This window comes from Ovis canadensis, chromosome 5 (assembly GCF_042477335.2).
Source record: "Ovis canadensis isolate MfBH-ARS-UI-01 breed Bighorn chromosome 5, ARS-UI_OviCan_v2, whole genome shotgun sequence".
NCBI classification, from domain to species: Eukaryota; Metazoa; Chordata; class Mammalia; order Artiodactyla; family Bovidae; genus Ovis; species Ovis canadensis.
The window spans coordinates 30,288,688-30,311,124 of NC_091249.1; the positions used below are offsets into that span (position 1 = coordinate 30,288,688).

The window sequence follows — 22,437 nt, forward strand, 5'->3', positions numbered from 1 at the left end:
AACATGTATAATATCATGTAAGAATCGAATCGCCAGTCTATGTCCAATGCAGGATACAGCATGCTTGGGGCTGGTACACGGGGATGACCCAGAGAGATGTTATGGGGAGGGAGGTGGGAGGGAGGTTCATGTTTGGGAACGCATGTACACCCATGGTGCATTCATGTCAATGCATGGCAAAACCAATACAGAATTGTAAAGTAAAATAAAGTAAAAATAAAAATTAAAAAGAAAGATGTGGGGTTTGTTTCACCACCTCTTCACTCTCTCTGGTTCTGTGACTTACTTTGAACCAATAAGTACAGCAGAAAGAAAGTGGTGCCACCTGCAAACTTAGACCTCAAGAAGCCTATTTGCTTCTGCTTCTACACTGGGCTCCTTGCCTCTACCACATGAACAAACCCCAGGCTAACAACAAAAAAGACAAAGTAGAAGACAGATGGAACATCCCAGATGAGTCCCAGATATGGTGGGACAGCGCAGCCAAGACCAGTAAAGCTGACACACAACTGACCACAAACACAGGAACAAGCCCAGTGGACACTTAAAGAACTGACCAGCGGAGCCCAACTCAAAGTGCCAACACATGGTCAAGACACAAAGAAATGGTGTTAGTTTCAGCCACTAACTTCTGGGGTGATGTATTACTCAGCAATAGCTAACTGCTACAAATAGACCAGAAACATCAGAGATGACGTCACATATCTCCAATCAAAATCAGGTAGAAAATCAGGATCTATACCTCATAGCATCATCAAATGAAGTTCTTAATTAACTGAATAGCTAAAGAAGACCAGATTCTCCACACATTCACTGACTGAGGATGTTAGAGCTGAATTCAACTTGGCAGCTACAATGGTAGCTTAACAGGTGGTGCACTCAGAATGCTCTGGGAAGACCCCACTGGAAAGGCATTCATTAACCTCTGAGGAGCAGTGGAGAAGAGTGAGCAGATAGAGATTAGGTGTCTAAGGTAAGAACGCATATGTGTGCATGCGTGCTAAGTCACTTCAGTCGTGTCTGAATCTCTGTGTCCCTATGGGCTGTAGCTCACCAGGCTCCTCTGTCCATTGGATTCTCCAGGCAAGAACACTGGAGTGGGTTGTCATGCCCTCCTCAAAGGGATCTTCGTGACCCAGGGATCAAACATGTGTCTCCTGAATTTGTAGGCCCGTTCTTCAGCACCTGGAAAGCCCCCTGAAACGTATGCACCCAACATAATCAGAGCTGTCTACAAAGACCCATGCCTGAGAGCCTGAGCACATTACCTATACAGGTGAAATGACCTGGCTTTCCAGGGATCCAATTATTTCCAGACAGAGTTGCAAATTTTCTTCATCTTAGGAAATAGTTTGTATTTTCCAAAGATTGTTGAAACAATGTCTTTCATTCCTAATGCCTTTAATTCAATGTCCTTTCTTTCATACTCCTTCCATTAACCAATGAGACTTATATGTCCTCCCCTTGAATCTGAGGATGCGTGTGACTGTGGTGGTGGTGACACTAGGTCATAAAAATACCATGCCAAATCATCACAATATCACACACTTCTACCTGGTTCTCTTGAGATGCCCATGCTTGACTCAGCTGCCATAGTGTTTGGATGCTCTACTAGCCATGAAAATAGACAGCTCTCTTTGAGAAGGCAATGGAAACCCACTCTAGTACTCTTGCTTGGAAAATGCCATGGACAGAGCAACCTGGGTGGCTGCAGTCATGGGGTCACAAAAAGTCGGTCATGACTGAAGTGAACTAGCAGCATGGAGAACATAGACCTCCAGCTTACAACTCTGGCAGAGCTTCCAGCCAACGGCCAGCACCACTTTCACCTTGTGAGTGAGCCCCTTTCAACGTGGACCCAATACCCTCTGGTGAGCCAACACAACTGTCACTGCATGGAAGAATGTCAAGCCATCAGCCGCAAACTCAGTCAAATAGCACACAGCCCAAATACATGACTCTATTTTCTCTGTATCTGATTCTCTCACCATGATAGAAGTATCAGTAGAATAAATGTTTTTTTCTGTGTTATCACAGTATCCTCCATCCCTAGAATAATGCTTGGCATATAGTAGGTGCTCAAGAAGTGTTTGTTGAATCAATTGCTATTGGCTTCAGCTTTGCATATGAGGGCTTTGAACTCACCTGAGACCCACCTCAACTTCTCCCCACCATTTCTGTCTTTGCAAACACATTGGACTGGATTCCCAAGAAGACCCCTGCAAATACCTTCACACATCTCTCCTCGCCCCTGGAAACTTTTCTTTCCACTTCTGGATTGAAAACCCGGGTTGCAGACGCAAGAGTAGCTTCCAAGACTATTGTGGCAAGTTGAATGCTCTGGGCAACTTCTGGGATTGGCACATTCATCCACATCTGGTGAGTAGAAATGAAAGCCCGGGTCAAGGTAGAAGAAGCAGTGAGAACAGAACACTGCAAACAGGAGATTCATCCCACCTGTTCTCCACCAGATGCCCCCACCCCCGCACCCCACAATATCCAGATTTTCTCATCCTTTCTAAGTTCCCTTGCCCTTAGGCATGACATGAGAATAAATTCTGGCCAATTGTATGCAAGCAAAAGGCTGGCATTTGTTTCAAACCGTAATGATTATAGATTGCAGAAATGGGTGTCATCTTTTACTCCTCCCTGTGTCCGCACTTTGGGATGAAGTCTGCGCTACACGGTGTGACCTTGTCTCTCCTCTCTTTAAGACATGCAGTTTGGTTGACCAGTCCTTGACTCTAGCTGGCTCTACAACTTGCGCTGTCCAATTGAAATGGCAGAAGCAATGCGGTGCCACCTCCAGACTTAGACCTCAAGAAACCTATTTGCTTCTGCTCATACATTGGGCCCCTTGCCTCTGCCATTTGAACAAACCTCAGGCTAATAAGAAAAAGACAAAGGGAAAGAGAGATGAATCATCCCAGATGAGTCCCAGATATGTGAGACGGCCCAGCCATGATTGCCAAAGCTGTCACACAGCTGACTACAAACACATGGAAAGCCCAGGGGAGACCAGAACTGAGCAGCAGAGCCTAACCTAAGGTGCCAACACATGGAATCAAGAGATTAAAAATTGCGGTTGTTTCAGCCAGTAACTTTTGGGGTGATTTGTTACTCAGCGATAGCTAACTGCTTCAAATAGATCAGAAATGTCAGAGATGACTTCAAATATCTCTAACTTCAAGATGAGGTACCCAAGATCCATCCTCACTATAAATAAATAATAGTGTTGCTTAGACTCAGGAAACTGGAGGCCTTAACTCCTGGTGAGAGTGTTGCATACTGGCTGCAGTGTAAATGATAGATTTGAGGGAGCACCATTAGAAACAGTGAGAAGACTGCTGCAATAATGTTGGAACTTAAACCAAGGATGCAAAAGACTGGAGAGATTCGAGACACATTTAGCAGGTAGATTTCCCAATGACCTGATGAGTCAATAAATATGGAATGGGGACAAGGATCAAGAACAACTCTCAGGACTTCATGCAAATGCCTTTCAGGGAAAAGTTCTAACATTTGGGTCTGAGATCTCCCTGGGAAGGAGTGTCTCTATCTCAGTGCTATTTACATTTGGGATCAAGCATTCTTGCTTGCGGGAAGGTTATTCTGTGCATTGGAGGAGGTTTAGCAGGATCTCTGGTCTCTACCCACCAGTTGACTGTTACACATCCAATCCAGCGCCACCATCAGTTTGGACAAAACTGTCCCCAGACATTGTCAATACCACCCCCGCCCCCAGCAGGGCAAAAATCAGGCTAGGGACTGAGTCCTCCAGTACTCTCAAATACTGCTTGGCCCACTGCTCTACTCATAGTACGCCCTCAACAAGAGTTCAAACCCGTGCTTTTCTACTTACTAGCTGTGTATCCTTGAGCTAGTCACTTACCTTTCTGGGCCTTATTTGGATCATTCCTAAAATGGAGATCAAAACCTCTAGCTCATAGGATCATCAGCTAAAGTGCTTAATTAAGGGAGTAGCTAAAAGAAACCAGGTTCTCTGTACATTCACAGGTGTAGTTTCCAGAGCTGAATCCAACTTTGCAGCTGCAGCGGTAGCTTCCCAAAGAGTTGGTGCACTCAGAATGCTCTGGGCAGACCCCATGGGAGAGGCATTCATTAATGTCTGAGGAGTAGTGGAGGAGAGTGAGCAGACCAAAGATTAGGTGTCCAAGTTCAGCACACTATGTACTCAACTCAATAGGAGTAGTCTGCAAAAGACCCAAGCCTGAGAATCTGAGCTCATTACCTGTACAGGCGAAATGACCCGGCTTTCCAGAGGTCCAGTTATTTCCAGTGGGAGAAGAGAAACCAGTCAAACAGCTGCACTCATACCTTCCTGGAAGGTTTCTGCAGATTGAGTTAGGACCACAAAGTGGGGGCCTTTGAGAACATTCATTTATATCTGGAGAGAAAGAGTCAAAGTTACACAGTTTCTTCAAATACAACTAGGATCTTCCAAAGATCGTTGAAACAATGTCTTCTCTTCCATATGCCCTTCATTCAGTGTCTCTTCTTGGGTACGTCTTCCATTGAGCAGGCTCTATATCTCCTCCTCTTCAATCTGAGCATCTCTGTGACTATGCAGTGGTGACACTAGCTCATGAAAGTATTGTGCTAAGTCATAAAACTATCACACACCTTCACCTTGCTCTTTTGGAATGCTCATGTTTGACTCAGCCACCGTACTGTGAGGAAGCTCAAAGAGCCATGATAAAACAGCTCATGTGGAGAAGAACTAAGACCTCCAGCCACCAGCTTCATTCAGCACCAGCTTCACCTTGTGAGTGAGCCCCCTTTAAAGTGGATCTTCTAGCCCCCAGCTGAACCAGCTCAACTGACACTTTGTGGAACAAAGTCAAGTCACCCTCACCAAAGTCAGCCCAAATAGCAGATGCATGCACGTATGTTGCTTATCACGTTTCTCCCACCCTCAACAAGGAGTTTCAGGGGAACAAATATTTTTGCCTATGTTACTCACTGCAGTATCCTCCATCCCTCCAATAGTTCTTTTCTTTCTTTCTTTTTTTTTTTTAGGGTCTCATTGTTTTTAAACTTTATTTTACTTTAATATACTGTATTCGTTTTGCCATACATTGACATGAATCCACCACGGGTGTATATGTGTTCCCCAACATGAACCCCCCTCCCAACTCCCTCCCCATAACATCTCTCTGGGTCATCTCGGTGCACCAGCCCCAAGCATGCTGTATCCTGCATCGGACATAGACTGGCGATTCGTTTCTTACATGATAGTATACATGTTTAAATGCCATTCTCCCAAATCATCTCACCCTCTCCCTATCCCTCTGAGTCCAAAAGTCTGCTCTACACCTCTGTGTCTCTTTTGCAGTCTTGCATACAGGGTCATCATTGCCATCTTTCCAAATTCCATATATATGTGTTAGTATACTGTATTGGTGTTTTTCTTTCTGGCTTACTTCACTCTGTATTTTCGGCTCCAGTTTCATTCATCTCATTAGAACTGATTCAAATGTATTCTTTTTAATGGCTGAGTAATACTCCATTGGGTATATGTACCACAGCTTTCTTATCCATTCATCTGCTGATGGACATCTAGGTTGTTTCCATGTCCTGGCTATTATAAACAGTGCTGCGATGAACATTGGGGTACATGTGTCTCTTGCATTTCTGGTTTTCTCATGTGTACGCCCAGCAGTGGGATTGCTGGGTCATAAGGCAGTTCTATTTGCAATTTTTAAAGGAATCTCCACACTGTTCTCCATAGTGGCTGTACTAGTTTGCATTCCCACCAACAGTGTAGGAGGTTTCCCTTTTCTCCACACCCTCTCCAGCATTTCTTGCTTGCAGACTTTTGGATCGCAGACATTCTGACTGGTGTGAAGTGGTACCTCATTGTGGTTTTGATTTGCATTTCTCTAATAATGAGTGATGTTGAGCATCTTTTCATGTGTTTGTTAGCCATCTGTATGTCTTCTTTGGAGAAATGTCTATTTAGTTCTTTGGCCCATTTTTTTATTGGGTCGTTTATTTTTCTGGAATTGAGCTGCATATGTTGCTTGTATATTTTTGAGATTAGTTGTTTGTCAGTTGCTTCATTTGCTATTATTTTCTCCCATTCAGAAGGCTGTCTTTTCACCTTGCTTATATTTTCCTTTGTGTGCAGAAGCTTTTAATTTTAATTAGATCCCATTTGTTTATTTTTGCTTTTATCTCCAGAATTCTGGGAGGTGGATCATAGAGGATCCTGCTGTGATTTATGTCAGAGAGTGTTTTGCCTATGTTCTCCTCTAGGAGTTTAATAGTTTCTGGTCTTCTGTTTAGATATTTAATCCATTTTGAGTTTATTTTTGTGTATGGTGTTAGAAAGCGATCTAGTTTCATTCTTTTACAAGTGGTTGACCAGTTTTCCCAACACCACTTGTTAAAGAGATTGTCTTTACTCCATTGTATATTCTTGCCTCCTTTGTCAAAGATAAGGTGTCCATAGGTGTCTCTGGGCTTTCTATTTTGTTCCATTCATCTATATTTCTGTCTTTGTGCCAGTACCATACTATTTTGATGACTGTGGCTTTGCAGTAGAGGCTGAAGTCAGGCAAGTTGATTCCTCCAGTTCCATTCTTCTTTCTCAAGATTGCTTTGACTATTCAAAGTTTTTTGTATTTCCATAGAAATTGTGAAATTATTTGTTCTAGCTCTGTGAAAAATACTGCAGGTAGCTTGATAGGGATTGCATTGAATCTGTAGATTGCTTTATTTAGTATACTCATGTTCACTATATTGATTCTTCTGATCCATGAACACGGTATATTTTCCATCTATTAGTGTCCTCTTTGATTTCTTTCAGCAGTGTTTTATAGTTTTCGGTATATAGGTGTTTAGTTTCTTTAGGTAGATATATTCCTAAGTATTTTATTCTTTTCATTGCAATGATGAGTGGAATTGTTTCCTTAATTTTTTTTTCTACTTTCTCATTATTCGTGTATAGGAATGCAAGGGATTTCTGTGTGTTGATTTTATATCCTGCAACTTTACTATATTCATTGATTAGCTCTAGTCATTTTCTGGTGGAGTCTTTAGGGTTTTCTATGTAGAGGATCTTGTCATCTGCAAACTGTGAGAGTTTTACTTCTTCTTTTCCAATTTCGATGCCGTTTATTCCTTTTTCTGCTCTGATTGCTGTGGCCAAAACTTAGAGAATTATGTTGAATAGTAATGATGAAAGGGGGCACCCTTGTCTTGTTCCTGACTTTAGGGGAAATGCTTTCAATTTTTCACCATTGAGGATAATGTTTGCTGTGGGTTTGTCATATATAGCTTTTATTTGTTGAGGTATGTTCCTTCTATTCCTGCTTTCTGGAGAGTTTTTTTTTTTATCATAAATGGATGTTAAATTTTGTCAAAGGCCTTGTCTGCATCTATTGAGATAATCATACGGCTTTTATTTTTCAATTTGTTAATGTGGTGAATTACATTGATTGATTTGCGGATATTGAAGAATCCTTGCATCCCTGGGATAAAGCCCACTTGGTCATGGTGTATGAGCTTTTTAATGTGCTGTTGGATTCTGATTGCTAGAATTTTGTTGAGGATTTTTGCATCTATGTTCATCAGTGATATTGGCCTGCAGTTTTCTTATTTGCAGTATCTTTGTCAGGTTTTGGTATTAGGGTGATGGTGGCCTCATAGAATGAGTTTGGAAGTTTCCCTTCCTCTGCAATTTTCTGGAAGAGTTTGAGTAGGATAGGTGTTAGCTTTTCTCTACATTTTTGGTAGAATTCAGCTGTGAAGCCGTCTGGACCTGGGCTTTTGTTTGCTGGAAGATTTCTGATTACAGTTTCAATTTCCATGCTTGTGATGGGTCTGTTAAGATTTTCTATTTCTTCCTGGTTCAGTTTTGGAAAATTGTACTTTTCTAAGAATTTGTCCATTTCTTCCACGTTGTCCATTTTATTGGCATATAATTGCTGATAGTAGTCTCTTATGATCCTTTGTATTTCTGTGTTTTCTGTTGTGATATCTTCATTTTCATTTCTAATTTTATTGATTTGATTTTTCTCCCTTTGTTTCTTAATGAGTCTGGATAATGGTCTGTTAATTTTATTTATCCTTTCAAAGAACCAGCTTTTGGCTTTGTTGATTTTTGCTATGGTCTCTGTTGTTTCTTTTGCATTTATTTCTGCCCTAATTTTTAAGATTTCTTTCCTTCTTTGGGGTTCTCCATTTCTTTCTTTTCTAGTTGTTTTAGGTGTAGAGTTAGGTGATTTATTTGACTTTTTTTTCTTGTTTCTTGAGGTATGCCTGTATTGCTATGAACTTTCCTCTTAGCACTGCTTTTATAGTGTCCCATAGGTTTTGGGTTGCTGTGTTTTCATTTTCATTAGTTTCTATGCATATTTTGATTTCTTCTGTGATTTGTTGGTTATTCAGATGTGTGTTGTTTAGCCTCCATATGTTGGAATTTTTAATAGTTTTTCTCCTGTAATTGAGATCTAATCTTAATGCATTATGGTCAGAAAAGATGCCTGCAATGATTTTGGTTTTTTAAAATTTATCAAGGTTAGATTTATGGCCCAGGATGTGATCTATCCTGGAGAAGGTTCCGTGAGCACTTGAGAAAAAGGTGAAATTCTCAATAGTTCTTTTCTATATAGCAGGTGCTCAAGAACTGTTTGCTGAATGAATGCACGAATGGATGAATTGGCTTCAGCTCTGCAAACAAGACTTGGAACTCAGCTGAGACCTACCTCAACTTCAAACTCTTTGTCCAGCACTGCTGTCTTTCCAAACAGATTGGACTTGATTCTCCAGAAGACCCATGCACCTACCTTGACATATCTCCCCTGGTCCCTGGAAACTCTTCTTTCCACTTCTGGATATATATCCTGAGTTGCAGACACAAGAGTAATTTCCAAGACTGTTGTGGCAAGTCGAATGCTCTGGGCAACTTCTGGGATTGGCACATTCGTCCACATCTGGTGAGTAGAAATGAAAACCCAGATCAAGGCAGAGGAAGAAGCAAGGACAGGGGACTACAAACAGCAGATTCACTCCACCTGTGTGCCACCTGATGTTCCCAAACCTAGACTTTCCCCTTCTCCAAAACTTCCCTTGCAGTGAGGCATGACGTGAGAATAAATTCTGGCCAACTCTATGCACACACAACACGGTGGCAAATAGTTTCCAGCCATAATGATCATTGATTGCAGAAATGGCCATCATCGTTTACTCCTCCCTGTGTCCACACCTTGGGATGAGGTTCGTGCTACACAATGAGACCTTGTCACTCTACTCTTTAAGATGTGGGGTTTGGTTCAACACCTCTTCACTCTCTCTGGTTCTGTGACTTGCTTTGAACCAATAACTACAGCAGAAGTAAAGTGGTGCCACTTCCAAACTTAGACGTCAAGCAGTCTATTTGTTTCTGCTTATACACTGGGCCACTTGCCTCTACCACATGAACAAACCCCAGGCTAACAACAAGAAAGACAAAGTAGAAGAGGGATGGATCATCCCAGATGAGTCCCAGATATAGGAGACAGCCCAGCCAAGACCAGCAAAGCTGACACACAACTGACCACAAACACAGGAACAAGCCCAGTCAACACTTAAAGAACTGACCAGCGGAGCCCAACTCAAAGTGCCAACACATGGTCAAGACACAAAGAAATGCTGTTAGTTTCAGCCACTAGCCTCTGGGATGATTTATTACTCAGCAATAGCTAACTGCTACAAATAGACCAGAAACATCAGAGATGACGTCAGATATCTCCATCAAAATCAGGTAGAAAATCAAAATCTCTACCTCATAGCATCATCAAGTGAAGTTCTTAATTAATTGAATAGCTAAAGAAGATCACATTCTCCACATATTCACTGACTGAGGATGTTAGAGCTGAATTGAACTTGGCAGCTGCAATGGTAGCTTAACAGTTGGTGCACTCAGAATGATCTGGGATACCCCACTGGAGAGGCATTCATTAACGTTGGAGGAGCAGTGGAGAAGAGTGAGCAGATAAAGATTAGGTGTCTAAGGTGAGAACACATATGTGTGCATCCGTGCTAAGTCACTTCAGTCGTGTCTGAATCTCTGTGACCCTATGGGCTGTAGCCCACCAGACTCCTCTATCCATGGAATTCTCCAGGCAAGAATACTGGAGTGGGTTGCCATGCCCTTCTCAAAGGGGATCTTTCTGACCCAAGGATCAAACATGTGTCTCCTGCATTTGTAGGCCAGTTCTTTAGCACCTGGGACACCCCCAGAAAACGTATGCACCCAACATAATCGGAGCTGTCCACAAAAGCCTCATGCCTGAGAGCCTGAGCACATTATCTGTACAGGTGAAATGACCTGGCTTTCCAGGGATCCAATTATTTCCAGAGAACAGAGTTACAAATTTTCTTCATCTTGAGAAATAGTTTGTATTTTCCAAAGATAGTTGAAACAATATTTTTCATTCCTAATGCCCTTAATTCAATGTCCTTTCTTTGATACTCATTCTTCAACCAATGAGGTTTATATTTCCTCTCCTTGAACCTGGGCATGTATGTGACTGCGGTGGTGGTAACACTAGGTCATAAAAATACCATGCCACATCATCACAATATCACACACTTCCACCTGGTTCTCTTGAGATGCCCATGCTTGACTCAGCTGCCATACTGTGAAGAAGCTCAACTAGCCATGCAAAAATCAGCTTTCATGGAGAAGATCTTAGACCACCAGCTTACAACTCGGGCAGAGCTGCCAGCCAAGAGTCAGCACCATCTTCACCTTGTGAGTGAGCCCCTTTCAACGTGGATCCTGTAACCTCAGTTGAGCCAACACAACTGTCATGCTTGGAAGAACGTCAAGCAATCAGCAGCAAACTCAGCCCAAATACATGATTGCATTTTGTTTGTTGTCTGATTCTCTCACCATGATAAGAAGTTCTAGTCGAATAAATGTTTTTTTTGTGTTATCACAGTATCATCCATCCCTAGAATAATGCTTGGCATACAGTAGGTGCTCAACAAGTGTTTGTTGAATGAATGCATGAATGGATGAATTTGCTTCAGTTCTGTAGACAAGATATTGAACGCAGCTGAGATCTACCTCAACTTCTAACTCTTCATCCAGCAATGCTGTCTTTCCAAACAGATTGGACTTGATTCCCCAGAAGTCCCAAGCACCTACCTTGACATGCCTCCCCTGGTGCCTGGAAACTCTTCTTTCCACTTCTGGATATATATCCAGAGTTGCAGACACAAGAGTAGTTTCCAAGACTGTTGTGGCAAGTCGAATGCTCTGGGCAACTTCTGGGATTGGCACATTCGTCCACATCTGGTGAGTAGAAATGAAAACTCAGATCAAGGCAGAGGAAGAAGCAAGGACAGGGGACTGCAAACAGCAGATTCACTCCACCTGTTTGCCACCTGATGCTCCCAAATACCTAGACTTTCCCCTTCTCCAAACTTCCCTTGCAGTGAGGCATGACGTGAGAATAAACTGTCAAAAACTGTATGTACACACAAAACGGTAGCAAATACTTTCAAGACATAATAATCATTGATGGCAGAAATGGCTGTCATTGTTTTCTCCTCCCTGTGTCCACATCTTAGGATGAGGTTCATGCTACACAATGAGACCTTGTCACTCTTCTCTTTAAGATGTGGGGTTTGGTTCACCACCTCTTCACTCTATCTGGTTCTGTGACTTGCTTTGAACCAATAACTACAGCAGAAGTAAAGTGGTGCCACTTCCAAACTTAGACCTCAAGAAGCCTATTTGCTTCTGCTTCTACACTGGGCCCCTTGCCTCTACCACATGAACAAACCCCAGGGTAACAACAAGAAAGACAAAGTAGAAGAGAGATGGATCATCCCAGATGAGTCCCAGATATGTGAGACAGCCCAGCCAAGACCAGCAAAGCTGACACACAACTGACCACAAACACAGGAAGAAGCCCAGTTGACACTTAAAGAACTGACCAGCGGAGCCCAACTCAAAGAGCCAACAAATGGTCAAGACACAAAGTAATGGTGTTTGTTTCAGCCACTAACCTCTGGGATGATTTATTACTCAGCAATAGCTAACTGCTACAAATAGACCAGAAACATCAGAGATGACGTCACCTATCTCCATCAAAATCAGGTAGAAAATCAGAATCTCTACCGCATAGAATCATCAAATGAAGTTCTTAATTAATTGAATAGCTAAAGAAGACCAGATTCTGCACACATTCACTGACTGAGGATGTTAGAGCTGAATTGAACTTGGCAGCTGCAATGGTAGCTTAGCTTAACAGTAGGTGCACTCAGAATGCTCTGGGAAGACCCCACTGGAGAGGCATTCATTAACATCTGAGGAGCAGTGGAGAAGAGTGAGCAGATAGAGATTAGGTGTCTAAGGTAAGAACACATATGTGTGCATGCGTGCTAAGTCACTTCAGTCGTGTCTGAATCTCTGTGACCCTATGGGCTGTAGCTCACCAGGCTCCTCTGTCAATGGGATTCTCCAGGCAAGAACACTGGAGTGGGTTGTCATGCCCTCCTCAAAGGGATCTTCCTGACCCAGGGATCAAACTTGTGTCTCCTGCATTTGTAGGCCCATTGTTTAGCACCTGGAAAATCCCCTGAAACATATGCACCCAACATAATCGGAGCTGTCTACAAAAGACCCATGCCTGAGGGCCTGAGCACATTACCTATACAGGTGAAATGACCTGGCTTTCCAGGGATCCAATTATTTCCAGACAGAGTTGCAAATTTTCTTCATCTTGGGAAATAGTTTATATTTTCCAAAGATAGTTGAAACAATGTCTTTCATTCCTAATGCCTTTAATTCAATGTCCTTTCTTTGATGCTCCTTCCATCAACCAATGAGATTTATATGTCCTCCCCTTGAATATGAGGATGCGTGTGACTGTGGTGGTGGTGACACTAGTTCATAAAAATACCATGCCAAATCATCACAATATCACACACTTCTACTTGGTTCTCTTGAGATGCCCATGCTTGACTCAGCTGCCATAGTGTTTGGAAGCTCAACTAGCCATGAAAATAAACAGCTCTCATTGAGAAGGCAATGGAAACCCACTCTAGTACTCTTGCTTGGAAAATGCCATGGACAGAGCAACCTGGGTGGCTGCAGTCATGGGGTCGCACAAAGTTGGTCATGACTAAAGTGAACTAGCAGCATGGAGAAGAACATAGACCTCCAACTTACAACTCTGGCAGAGCCGCCAGCCAACGGCCAGCACCACTTTCACCTTGTGAGTGAGCCCCTTTCAACGTGGACCCAATACCCTCTGGTGAGCCAACACAACTGTCACTGCATGGAAGAATGTCAAGCCATCAGCCGCAAACTCAGTCAAATAGCACACAGCCCAAATACATGACTCTATTTTGTCTGTTGTCTGATTCTCTCACCATGATAAGAAGTTCCAGTAGAATAAATGTTTTTTTCTGTGTTATCACAGTATCCTCCATCCCTAGAATAATGCTTGGCATACAGTAGGTGCTCAAGAAGTGTTTGTTGAATCAATTGCTATTGGCTTCAGCCTTGCATATGAGGGCTTTGAACTCACCTGAGACCCACCTCAACTTCTCCCCACCATTTCTGTCTTTGCAAACACATTGGACTGGATTCCCAAGAAGACCCCTGCAAATACCTTCACACATCTCTCCTCGCCCCTGGAAACTTTTCTTTCCACTTCTGGATTGAAAACCCGGGTTGCAGACACAAGAGTAGCTTCCAAGACTGTTGTGGCAAGTCGAATGCTCTGGGCAACTTCTGGGATTGGCACATTCATCCACATCTGGTGAGTAGAAATGAAAGCCCGGGTCAAGGTAGAAGAAGCAGTGAGAACAGAACACTACAAACAGGACATTCATCCCACCTGTTCTCCACCAGATGCCCCCACCCCCGCACCCCACAATATCCAGATTTTCTCATCCTTTCTAAGTTCCCTTGCCCTTAGGCATGACATGAGAATAAATTCTGGCCAATTGTATGCAAGCAAAAGGCTGGCATTTGTTTCAAACCGTAATGATTATAGATTGCAGAAATGGGTATCATCTTTTACTCCTCCCTGTGTCCGCACTTTGGGATGAAGTCTGCGCTACACGGTGTGACCTTGTCTCTCCTCTCTTTAAGACATGCAGTTTGGTTGACCAGTCCTTGACTCTAGCTGGCTCTACAACTTGTGCTGTCCAATTGAAATGGCAGAAGCAATGCGGTGCCACTTCCAGACTTAGACCTCAAGAAACCTATTTGCTTCTGCTCATACATTGGGCCCCTTGCCTCTGCCATTTGAACAAACCTCAGGCTAATAAGAAAAAGACAAAGGGAAAGAGAGATGAATCATCCCAGATGAGTCCCAGATATGTGAGACGGCCCAGCCATGATTGCCAAAGCTGTCACACAGCTGACTACAAACACATGGAAAGCCCAGGGGAGACCAGAACTGAGCAGCAGAGCCTAACCTAAGGTGCCAACACATGGAATCAAGAGATTAAAAATTGCGGTTGTTTCAGCCAGTAACTTTTGGGGTGATTTGTTACTCAGCGATAGCTAACTGCTTCAAATAGATCAGAAATGTCAGAGATGACTTCAAATATCTCTAACTTCAAGATGAGGTACCCAAGATCCATCCTCACTATAAATAAATAATAGTGTTGCTTAGACTCAGGAAACTGGAGGCCTTAACTCCTGGTGAGAGTGTTGCATACTGGCTGCAGTGTAAATGATAGATTTGAGGGAGCACCATTAGAAACAGTGAGAAGACTGCTGCAATAATGTTGGAACTTAAACCAAGGATGCAAAAGACTGGAGAGATTCGAGACACATTTAGCAGGTAGATTTCCCAATGACCTGATGAGTCAATAAATATGGAATGGGGACAAGGATCAAGAACAACTCTCAGGACTTCATGCAAATGCCTTTCAGGGAAAAGTTCTAACATTTGGGTCTGAGATCTCCCTGGGAAGGAGTGTCTCTATCTCAGTGCTATTTACATTTGGGATCAAGCATTCTTGCTTGCGGGAAGGTTATTCTGTGCATTGGAGGAGGTTTAGCAGGATCTCTGGTCTCTACCCACCAGTTGACTGTTACACATCCAATCCAGCGCCACCATCAGTTTGGACAAAACTGTCCCCAGACATTGTCAATACCACCCCCGCCCCCAGCAGGGCAAAAATCAGGCTAGGGACTGAGTCCTCCAGTACTCTCAAATACTGCTTGGCCCACTGCTCTACTCATAGTACGCCCTCAACAAGAGTTCAAACCCGTGCTTTTCTACTTACTAGCTGTGTATCCTTGAGCTAGTCACTTACCTTTCTGGGCCTTATTTGGATCATTCCTAAAATGGAGATCAAAACCTCTAGCTCATAGGATCATCAGCTAAAGTGCTTAATTAAGGGAGTAGCTAAAAGAAACCAGGTTCTCTGTACATTCACAGGTGTAGTTTCCAGAGCTGAATCCAACTTTGCAGCTGCAGCGGTAGCTTCCCAAAGAGTTGGTGCACTCAGAATGCTCTGGGCAGACCCCATGGGGGAGGCATTCTTTAATGTCTGAGGAGTAGTGGAGGAGAGTGAGCAGACCAAAGATTAGGTGTCCAAGTTCAGCACACTATGTACTCAACTCAATAGGAGAGTCTACAGAAGACCCAAGCCTGAGAATCTGAGCTCATTACCTGTACAGGCGAAATGACCTGGCTTTCCAGAGGTCCAGTTATTTCCAGTGGGAGAAGAGAAACCAGTCAAACAGCTGCACTCATACCTTCCTGGAAGGTTTCTGCAGATTGAGTTAGGACCACAAAGTGGGGGCCTTTGAGAACATTCATTTATATCTGGAGAGAAAGAGTCAAAGTTACACAGTTTCTTCAAATACAACTAGGATCTTCCAAAGATCGTTGAAACAATGTCTTCTCTTCCATATGCCCTTCATTCAGTGTCTCTTCTTGGGTACGTCTTCCATTGAGCAGGCTCTATATCTCCTCCTCTTCAATCCGAGCATCTCTGTGACTATGCAGTGGTGACACTAGCTCATGAAAGTATTGTGCTAAGTCATAAAACTATCACACACCTTCACCTGTTCTTTTGGAATGCTCATGTTTGACTCAGCCACCGTACTGTGAGGAAGCTCAAAGAGCCATGATAAAACAGCTCATGTGGAGAAGAACTAAGACCTCCAGCCACCAGCTTCATTCAGCACCAGCTTCACCTTGTGAGTGAGCAACCCTTTAAAGTGGATCTTCTAGCCCCCAGCTGAACCAGCTCAACTGACACTTTGTGGAACAAAGTCAAGTCATCCTCACCAAAATCAGCCCAAATAGCAGATGCATGCACGTATGTTGCTTATCATCTGTTTCTCCCCACCCTCAACAAGGAGTTTCAGAGAACAAATATTTTTGCCTGTGTTACTCACTGCAGTATCCTCCATCCCCCAATAGTACTTTTCTATATAGCAGGTGCTCAAGAAGTGTTTGTTGAATGGATGCATGAATGGATGAATTGGCTTCAGTTCTGTAGACAAGATATTGAACTCAGCTGAGAGCTACCTCAACTTCTAACTCTTTGTCCAGCACTGCTGTCTGTCCAAACAGATTGGACTTGATTCTACAGAACAACCTGTACCTACCTTGACATGTCTCCCCTGGTCCCTGGAAATTCTTCTTTCCACTTCTGGATACATATCCTGGGTTGCAGGCACAAGAGTAGTTTCCAAGACTGTTGTGGCAAGTCGAATGCTCTGGGCAACTTCTGGGATTGGCACATTCGTCCACATCTGGTGAGTAGAAATGAAAACTCAGATCAAGGGAGAGGAAGAAGCAAGGACATGGGACTGAAAACAGGAGATTCACTTCACCTGTTTGTCACCTGATGCTCCCAAATACCCAGACTTTCCCCTTCTCCAAACTTCCCTTGCAGTGAGGCATGACATGAGAATAAACTGTGGACAACTGTATGCACAGACAAAACGGTGGCAAATAGTTTCAAGCCATAATGATCACTGATTGCAGAAATGGCTGTCATCATTTGCTCCTCTCTGTGTCCACTCCTTGGGATGAGGTTCGTGCTACACAATGTGACTTTGTCACTCTTCTCTTTAAGATGTGGGTTTTGGTTCACCACCTCTTCACTCTGTCTGGTTCTGTGACTTGCTTTGAACCAATAAGCACAGCAGAAGTAAAGTGGTGCCACTTCCAAACTTAGGCGTCAAGAAGTCTATTTGTTTCTGCTTCTACACTGGGCCCCTTGCCTCTACCACATGAACAAACTAAACCCCAGGCTAACAACAAAAAAGACAAAGCAGAACAGAGATGGATCATCCCAGATGAGTCCCAGGTATGTGAGACAGCCCAGCCAAGATCAGCAAAGCTGACACACAACTGACCACAAACACAGGAACAAGCCCAGTCGACACTTAAAGAACTGACCAGCAGAGCTCAACTCAAGTGCCAACACATGGTCAAGACACAAAGAAATGGTGTTTGTTTCAGCCACTAACTTCTGGGGTGATGTATTACTCAGCAATAGCTAACTGCTACAAATAGACCAGAAACATCAGAGATGACGTCACATATCTCCATCAAAATCAAGTAGAAAATCAAAATCTATACCTCATAGCATCATCAAATGAAGTTCTTAATTAACTGAATAGCTAAAGAAGACCGATTCTCCACACATTCACTAACTGAGGATGTTAGAGCTGAATTGAACTTGGCAGCTGCAATGGTAGCTTAACAGTTGGTGCACTCAGAATGCTCTGGGAAGACCCCGACTGGAGAGGCGTTCATTAACATCTGAGGAGCAGTGGAGAAGAGTGAGCAGATAGAGATTAGGTGTCAAAGGTAAGAACACATATATGTGCATGCGTGCTAAGTCACTTCAGTCGTGTCTGAATCTCTGTGACCCTATGGGCTGTAGCCCACCAGGCTCCTCTGTCAATGGGATTCTCCAGGCAAGAACACTGGAGTGGGTTGTCATGCCCTCCTCAAAGGGATCTTCCTGACCCAGGGATCAAACTTGTGTCTCCTGCATTTGTAGGCCAGTTCTTTAGCACCTGGGAAACCCTAGAAAACCTATACACCCAACATAATCGGAGCTGTCCACAAAAGCCCCATGTCTGAGAGCCTGATCACATTACCTGTACAGGTGAAATGACCTGGCTTTCCAGGGATCCAATTATTTCCAGACAGAGTTGCAATTTTTTTTCATCTTGGGAAATAGTTTGTATTTTCCAAAGATAGTTGAAACGATGTCTTTCATTCCTAACGCCTTTAATTCAAAGTCCTTTCTTTGATGCTCCTTCCATCAACCAATGAGATTTATATGTCCTCCCCTTGAATCTGAGGATGTGTGTGACTGTGGTGGTGGTGACACTAGTTCATAAAAATACCATGCCAAATCATCACAATATCACACACTTCCACCTGGTTCTCTTGAGATGCCCATGCTTGACCCAGCTGCCATAGTGTTTGGAAGCTCAACTAGCCATGAAAATAAACAGCTCTCATTGAGAAGGCAATGGAAACCCACTCTAGTACTCTTGCTTGGAAAATGCCATGGACAGAGCAACCTGGGTGGCTGCAGTCATGGGGTCGCACAATGTTGGTCATGACTAAAGTGAACTAGCAGCATGGAGAAGAACATAGACCTCCAACTTACAACTCTGGCAGAGCCACCAGCCAACAGCCAGCACCACTTTCACCTTGTGAGTGAGCCCCTTTCAACGTGGACCCAATACCCTCTGGTGAGCCAACACAACTGTCACTGCTTGGAAGAATGTCAAGCCATCAGCCGCAAACTCAGTCAAATAGCACACAGCCCAAATACATGACTCTATTTTGTCTGTTGTCTGATTCTCTCACCATGATAAGAAGTTCCAGTAGAATAAATGTTTTTTTCTGTGTTATCACAGTATCCTCCATCCCTAGAATAATGCTTGGCATACAGTAGGTGCTCAAGAAGTGTTTGTTGAATCAATTGCTATTGGCTTCAGCCTTGCATATGAGGGCTTTGAACTCACCTGAGACCCACCTCAACTTCTCCCCACCATTTCTGTCTTTGCAAACACATTGGACTGGATTCCCAAGAAGACCCCTGCAAATACCTTCACACATCTCTCCTCGCCCCTGGAAACTTTTCTTTCCACTTCTGGATTGAAAACCCGGGTTGCAGACACAAGAGTAGCTTCCAAGACTGTTGTGGCAAGTCGAATGCTCTGGGCAACTTCTGGGATTGGCACATTCATCCACATCTGGTGAGTAGAAATGAAAGCCCGGGTCAAGGTAGAAGAAGCAGTGAGAACAGAACACTGCAAACAGGAGATTCATCCCACCTGTTCTCCACCAGATGCCCCCACCCCCGCACCCCACAATATCCAGATTTTCTCATCCTTTCTAAGTTCCCTTGGAATTAGGCATGACATGAGAATAAATTCTGGCCAATTGTATGCAAGCAAAAGGCTGGCATTTGTTTCAAACCGTAATGATTATAGTTGCAGAAATGGGTGTCATCTTTTACTCCTCCCTGTGTCCGCACTTTGGGATGAAGTCTGCACTACACAGTGTGACCTTGTCACTCCTCTCTTTAAGACATGCAGTTTGGTTGACCAGTCCTTGACTCTAGCTGGCTCTACAACTTGCGCTGTCCAATTGAAATGGCAGAAGCAATGCGGTGCCACTTCCAGACTTAGACCTCAAGAAACCTATTTGCTTCTGCTCATACATTGGGCCCCTTGCCTCTGCCATTTGAACAAACCTCAGGCTAATAAGAAAAAGACAAAGGGAAAGAGAGATGAATCATCCCAGATGAGTCCCAGATATGTGAGACGGCCCAGCCATGATTGCCAAAGCTGTCACACAGCTGACCAGAAACACACGAAAAGCCCAGGGGAGACCAGAACTGAGCAGCAGAGCCTAACCTAAGGTGCCAACACATGGAATCAAGAGATTAAAAATTGCGGTTGTTTCAGCCAGTAACTTTTGGGGTGATTTGTTACTCAGCGATAGCTAACTGCTTCAAATAGATCAGAAATGTCAGAGATGACTTCAAATATCTCTAACTTCAAGATGAGGTACCCAAGATCCATCCTCACTATAAATAAATAATAGTGTTGCTTAGACTCAGGAAACTGGAGGCCTTAACTCCTGGTGAGAGTGTTGCATACTGGCTGCAGTGTAAATGATAGATTTGAGGGAGCACCATTAGAAACAGTGAGAAGACTGCTGCAATAATGTTGGAACTTAAACCAAGGATGCAAAAGACTGGAGAGATTCGAGACACATTTAGCAGGTAGATTTCCCAATGACCTGATGAGTCAATAAATATGGAATGGGGACAAGGATCAGGAATAACTCTCAGGACTTCATGCAAATGCCTTTCAGGGAAAAGTTCTAACATTTGGGTCTGAGATCTCCTTGGGAAGGAGTGTCTCTATCTCAGTGCTATTTACATTTGGGATCAAGCATTCTTGCTTGCGGGAAGGTTATTCTGTGCATTGGAGGAGGTTTAGCAGGATCTCTGGCCTCTACCCACCAGTTGACTGTTACACATCCAATCCAGCACCACCATCATTTGGACAAAAGTGTCTCCAGACATTGCCAATACCACCCTCGCCCCCAGCAGGGCATAAATCAGGCTAGTGACTGAGTCCTCCAGTACTCTCAAATACTGCCTGGCCCACTGCTCTACTCATAGTACGCCCTCAACAAGAGTTCAAACCCGTGTTTTTCTACTTACTAGCTGTGTATCCTTGAGCTAGTCACTTTATCGTTCTGGGCCTTATTTGGATCATTCCTAAAATGGAGATCAAAATCTCTAGCTCATAGGATCATCAGCTAAAGTGCTTAATTAAGGGAGTAGCTAAAAGAAATCAGGTTCTCTGTACATTCACAGGTGTAGTTTCCAGAGCTGAATCCAACTTTGCAGCTGCAGCGGTAGCTTCCCAAAGAGTTGGTGCACTCAGAATGCTCTGGGCAGACCCCATGGGAGAGGCATTCATTAATGTCTGAGGAGTAGTGGAGGAGAGTGAGCAGACCAAAGATTAGGTGTCCAAGTTTAGCACACTATGTACTCAACTCAATAGGAGTAGTCTACAAAAGACCCAAGCCTGAGAATCTGAGCTCATTACCTGTACAGGCGAAATGACCTGGCTTTCCAGAGGTCCAGTTATTTCCAGTGGGAGAAGAGAAACCAGTCAAACAGCTGCACTCATACCTTCCTGGAAGGTTTCTGCAGATTGAGTTAGGACCACAAAGTGGGGGCCTTTGAGAACATTCATTTATATCTGGAGAGAAAGGGTCAAAGTTACAAATTTTTTCAAATACAACTAGGATCTTCCAAAGATGGTTGAAACAATGTCTTCTCTTCCATATGCCCTTCATTCAATGTTTCTTTTTGGGTACGTCTTCCATTGAGCAGGCTCTACATCTCCTCCTCTTCAATCTGAGCATCTCTGTGACTATGCAGTGGTGACACTAGCTCATGAAAGTATTGTGCTAAGTCATAAAACTATCACACACCTTCACCTTGTTCTTTTGAAATGCTCGTGTTTGACTCAGCCACCATACTGTGAGGAAGTTCAAAGAGCCATGATAAAACAGCTTATGTGGAGAAGAACTAAGACCTCCAGCCACCAGCTTCATTCAGCACCAGTTTCACCTTGTGAGTGAGCCCCCTTTAAAGTGGATCTTCTAGCCTCCAGCTGAACCAGCTCAACTGACACTTTGTGGAACAAAGTCAAGTCATCCTCACCAAAATCAGCCCAAATAGCAGATGCATGCACGTATGTTGCTTGTCATCTGTTTCTCCCCACCCTCAACAAGGAGTTTCAGGAGAACAAATGTTTTTGCCTGTGTTACTCACTGCAGTATCCTCCATCCCTACAATAGTACTTTTCTATATAGCAGGTGCTGAAGAAGTGTTTATTGAATGGATGCAAGAATGGATGAATTGGCTTCAGTTCTGTAGACAAGGTATTGAACTCAGCTGAGAGCTACCTCAACTTCTAACTCTTTGTCCAGCACTGCTGTCTTTCCAAACAGATTGGACTTGATTCTACAGAACACACCTGTACCTACCTTGACATGTCTCCCCTGGTCCCTGGAAATTCTTCTTTCCACTTCTGGATATATATCCTGGGTTGCAGGCACAAGAGTAGTTTCCAAGACTGTTGTGGCAAGTCGAATGCTCTGGGCAGCTTCTGGGATTGGCACATTCGTCCACATCTGGTGAGTAGAAATGAAAACTCAGATCAAGGCAGAGGAAGAAGCAAGGACATGGGACTGCAAACAGGAGATTCACTCCACCTGTTTGCCACCTGATGCTCCCAAATACCCAGACTTTCCCCTTCTCCAAACTTCCCTTGCAGTGAGGCATGACATGAGAGTAAACTGTGGACAACTGTATGCACACACCAAACGGTGCCAAATAGTTTCAAGCCATAATGATCACTGATTGCAGAAA

The 22,437-nt window shown here is 43.6% G+C and overlaps 1 protein-coding gene across 2 annotated transcripts in view; it reads right to left on the bottom strand.

Moving 5' to 3' along the window:
• Nucleotides 1-22,437, bottom strand: part of ADGRE1 (adhesion G protein-coupled receptor E1) — a 113,694-nt gene that overhangs the window by 57,019 nt on the left and 34,238 nt on the right. The window contains exons 11-20 of one of the 2 annotated variants that reach the window (XM_069591299.1): nucleotides 22,053-22,199; nucleotides 21,104-21,259; nucleotides 19,082-19,228; nucleotides 16,607-16,753; nucleotides 15,660-15,815; nucleotides 13,638-13,784; nucleotides 11,162-11,308; nucleotides 8,814-8,960; nucleotides 4,253-4,408; nucleotides 2,230-2,376 (exon numbers count right to left, since the gene is read on the bottom strand). In XM_069591299.1, coding sequence (XP_069447400.1) covers nucleotides 2,230-2,376; nucleotides 4,253-4,408; nucleotides 8,814-8,960; nucleotides 11,162-11,308; nucleotides 13,638-13,784; nucleotides 15,660-15,815; nucleotides 16,607-16,753; nucleotides 19,082-19,228; nucleotides 21,104-21,259; nucleotides 22,053-22,199 — 1,497 coding nt within the window. The remainder of the gene's footprint in view (nucleotides 1-2,229; nucleotides 2,377-4,252; nucleotides 4,409-8,813; nucleotides 8,961-11,161; nucleotides 11,309-13,637; nucleotides 13,785-15,659; nucleotides 15,816-16,606; nucleotides 16,754-19,081; nucleotides 19,229-21,103; nucleotides 21,260-22,052; nucleotides 22,200-22,437) is intronic. The other variant, XM_069591300.1, reaches the window with a different exon arrangement.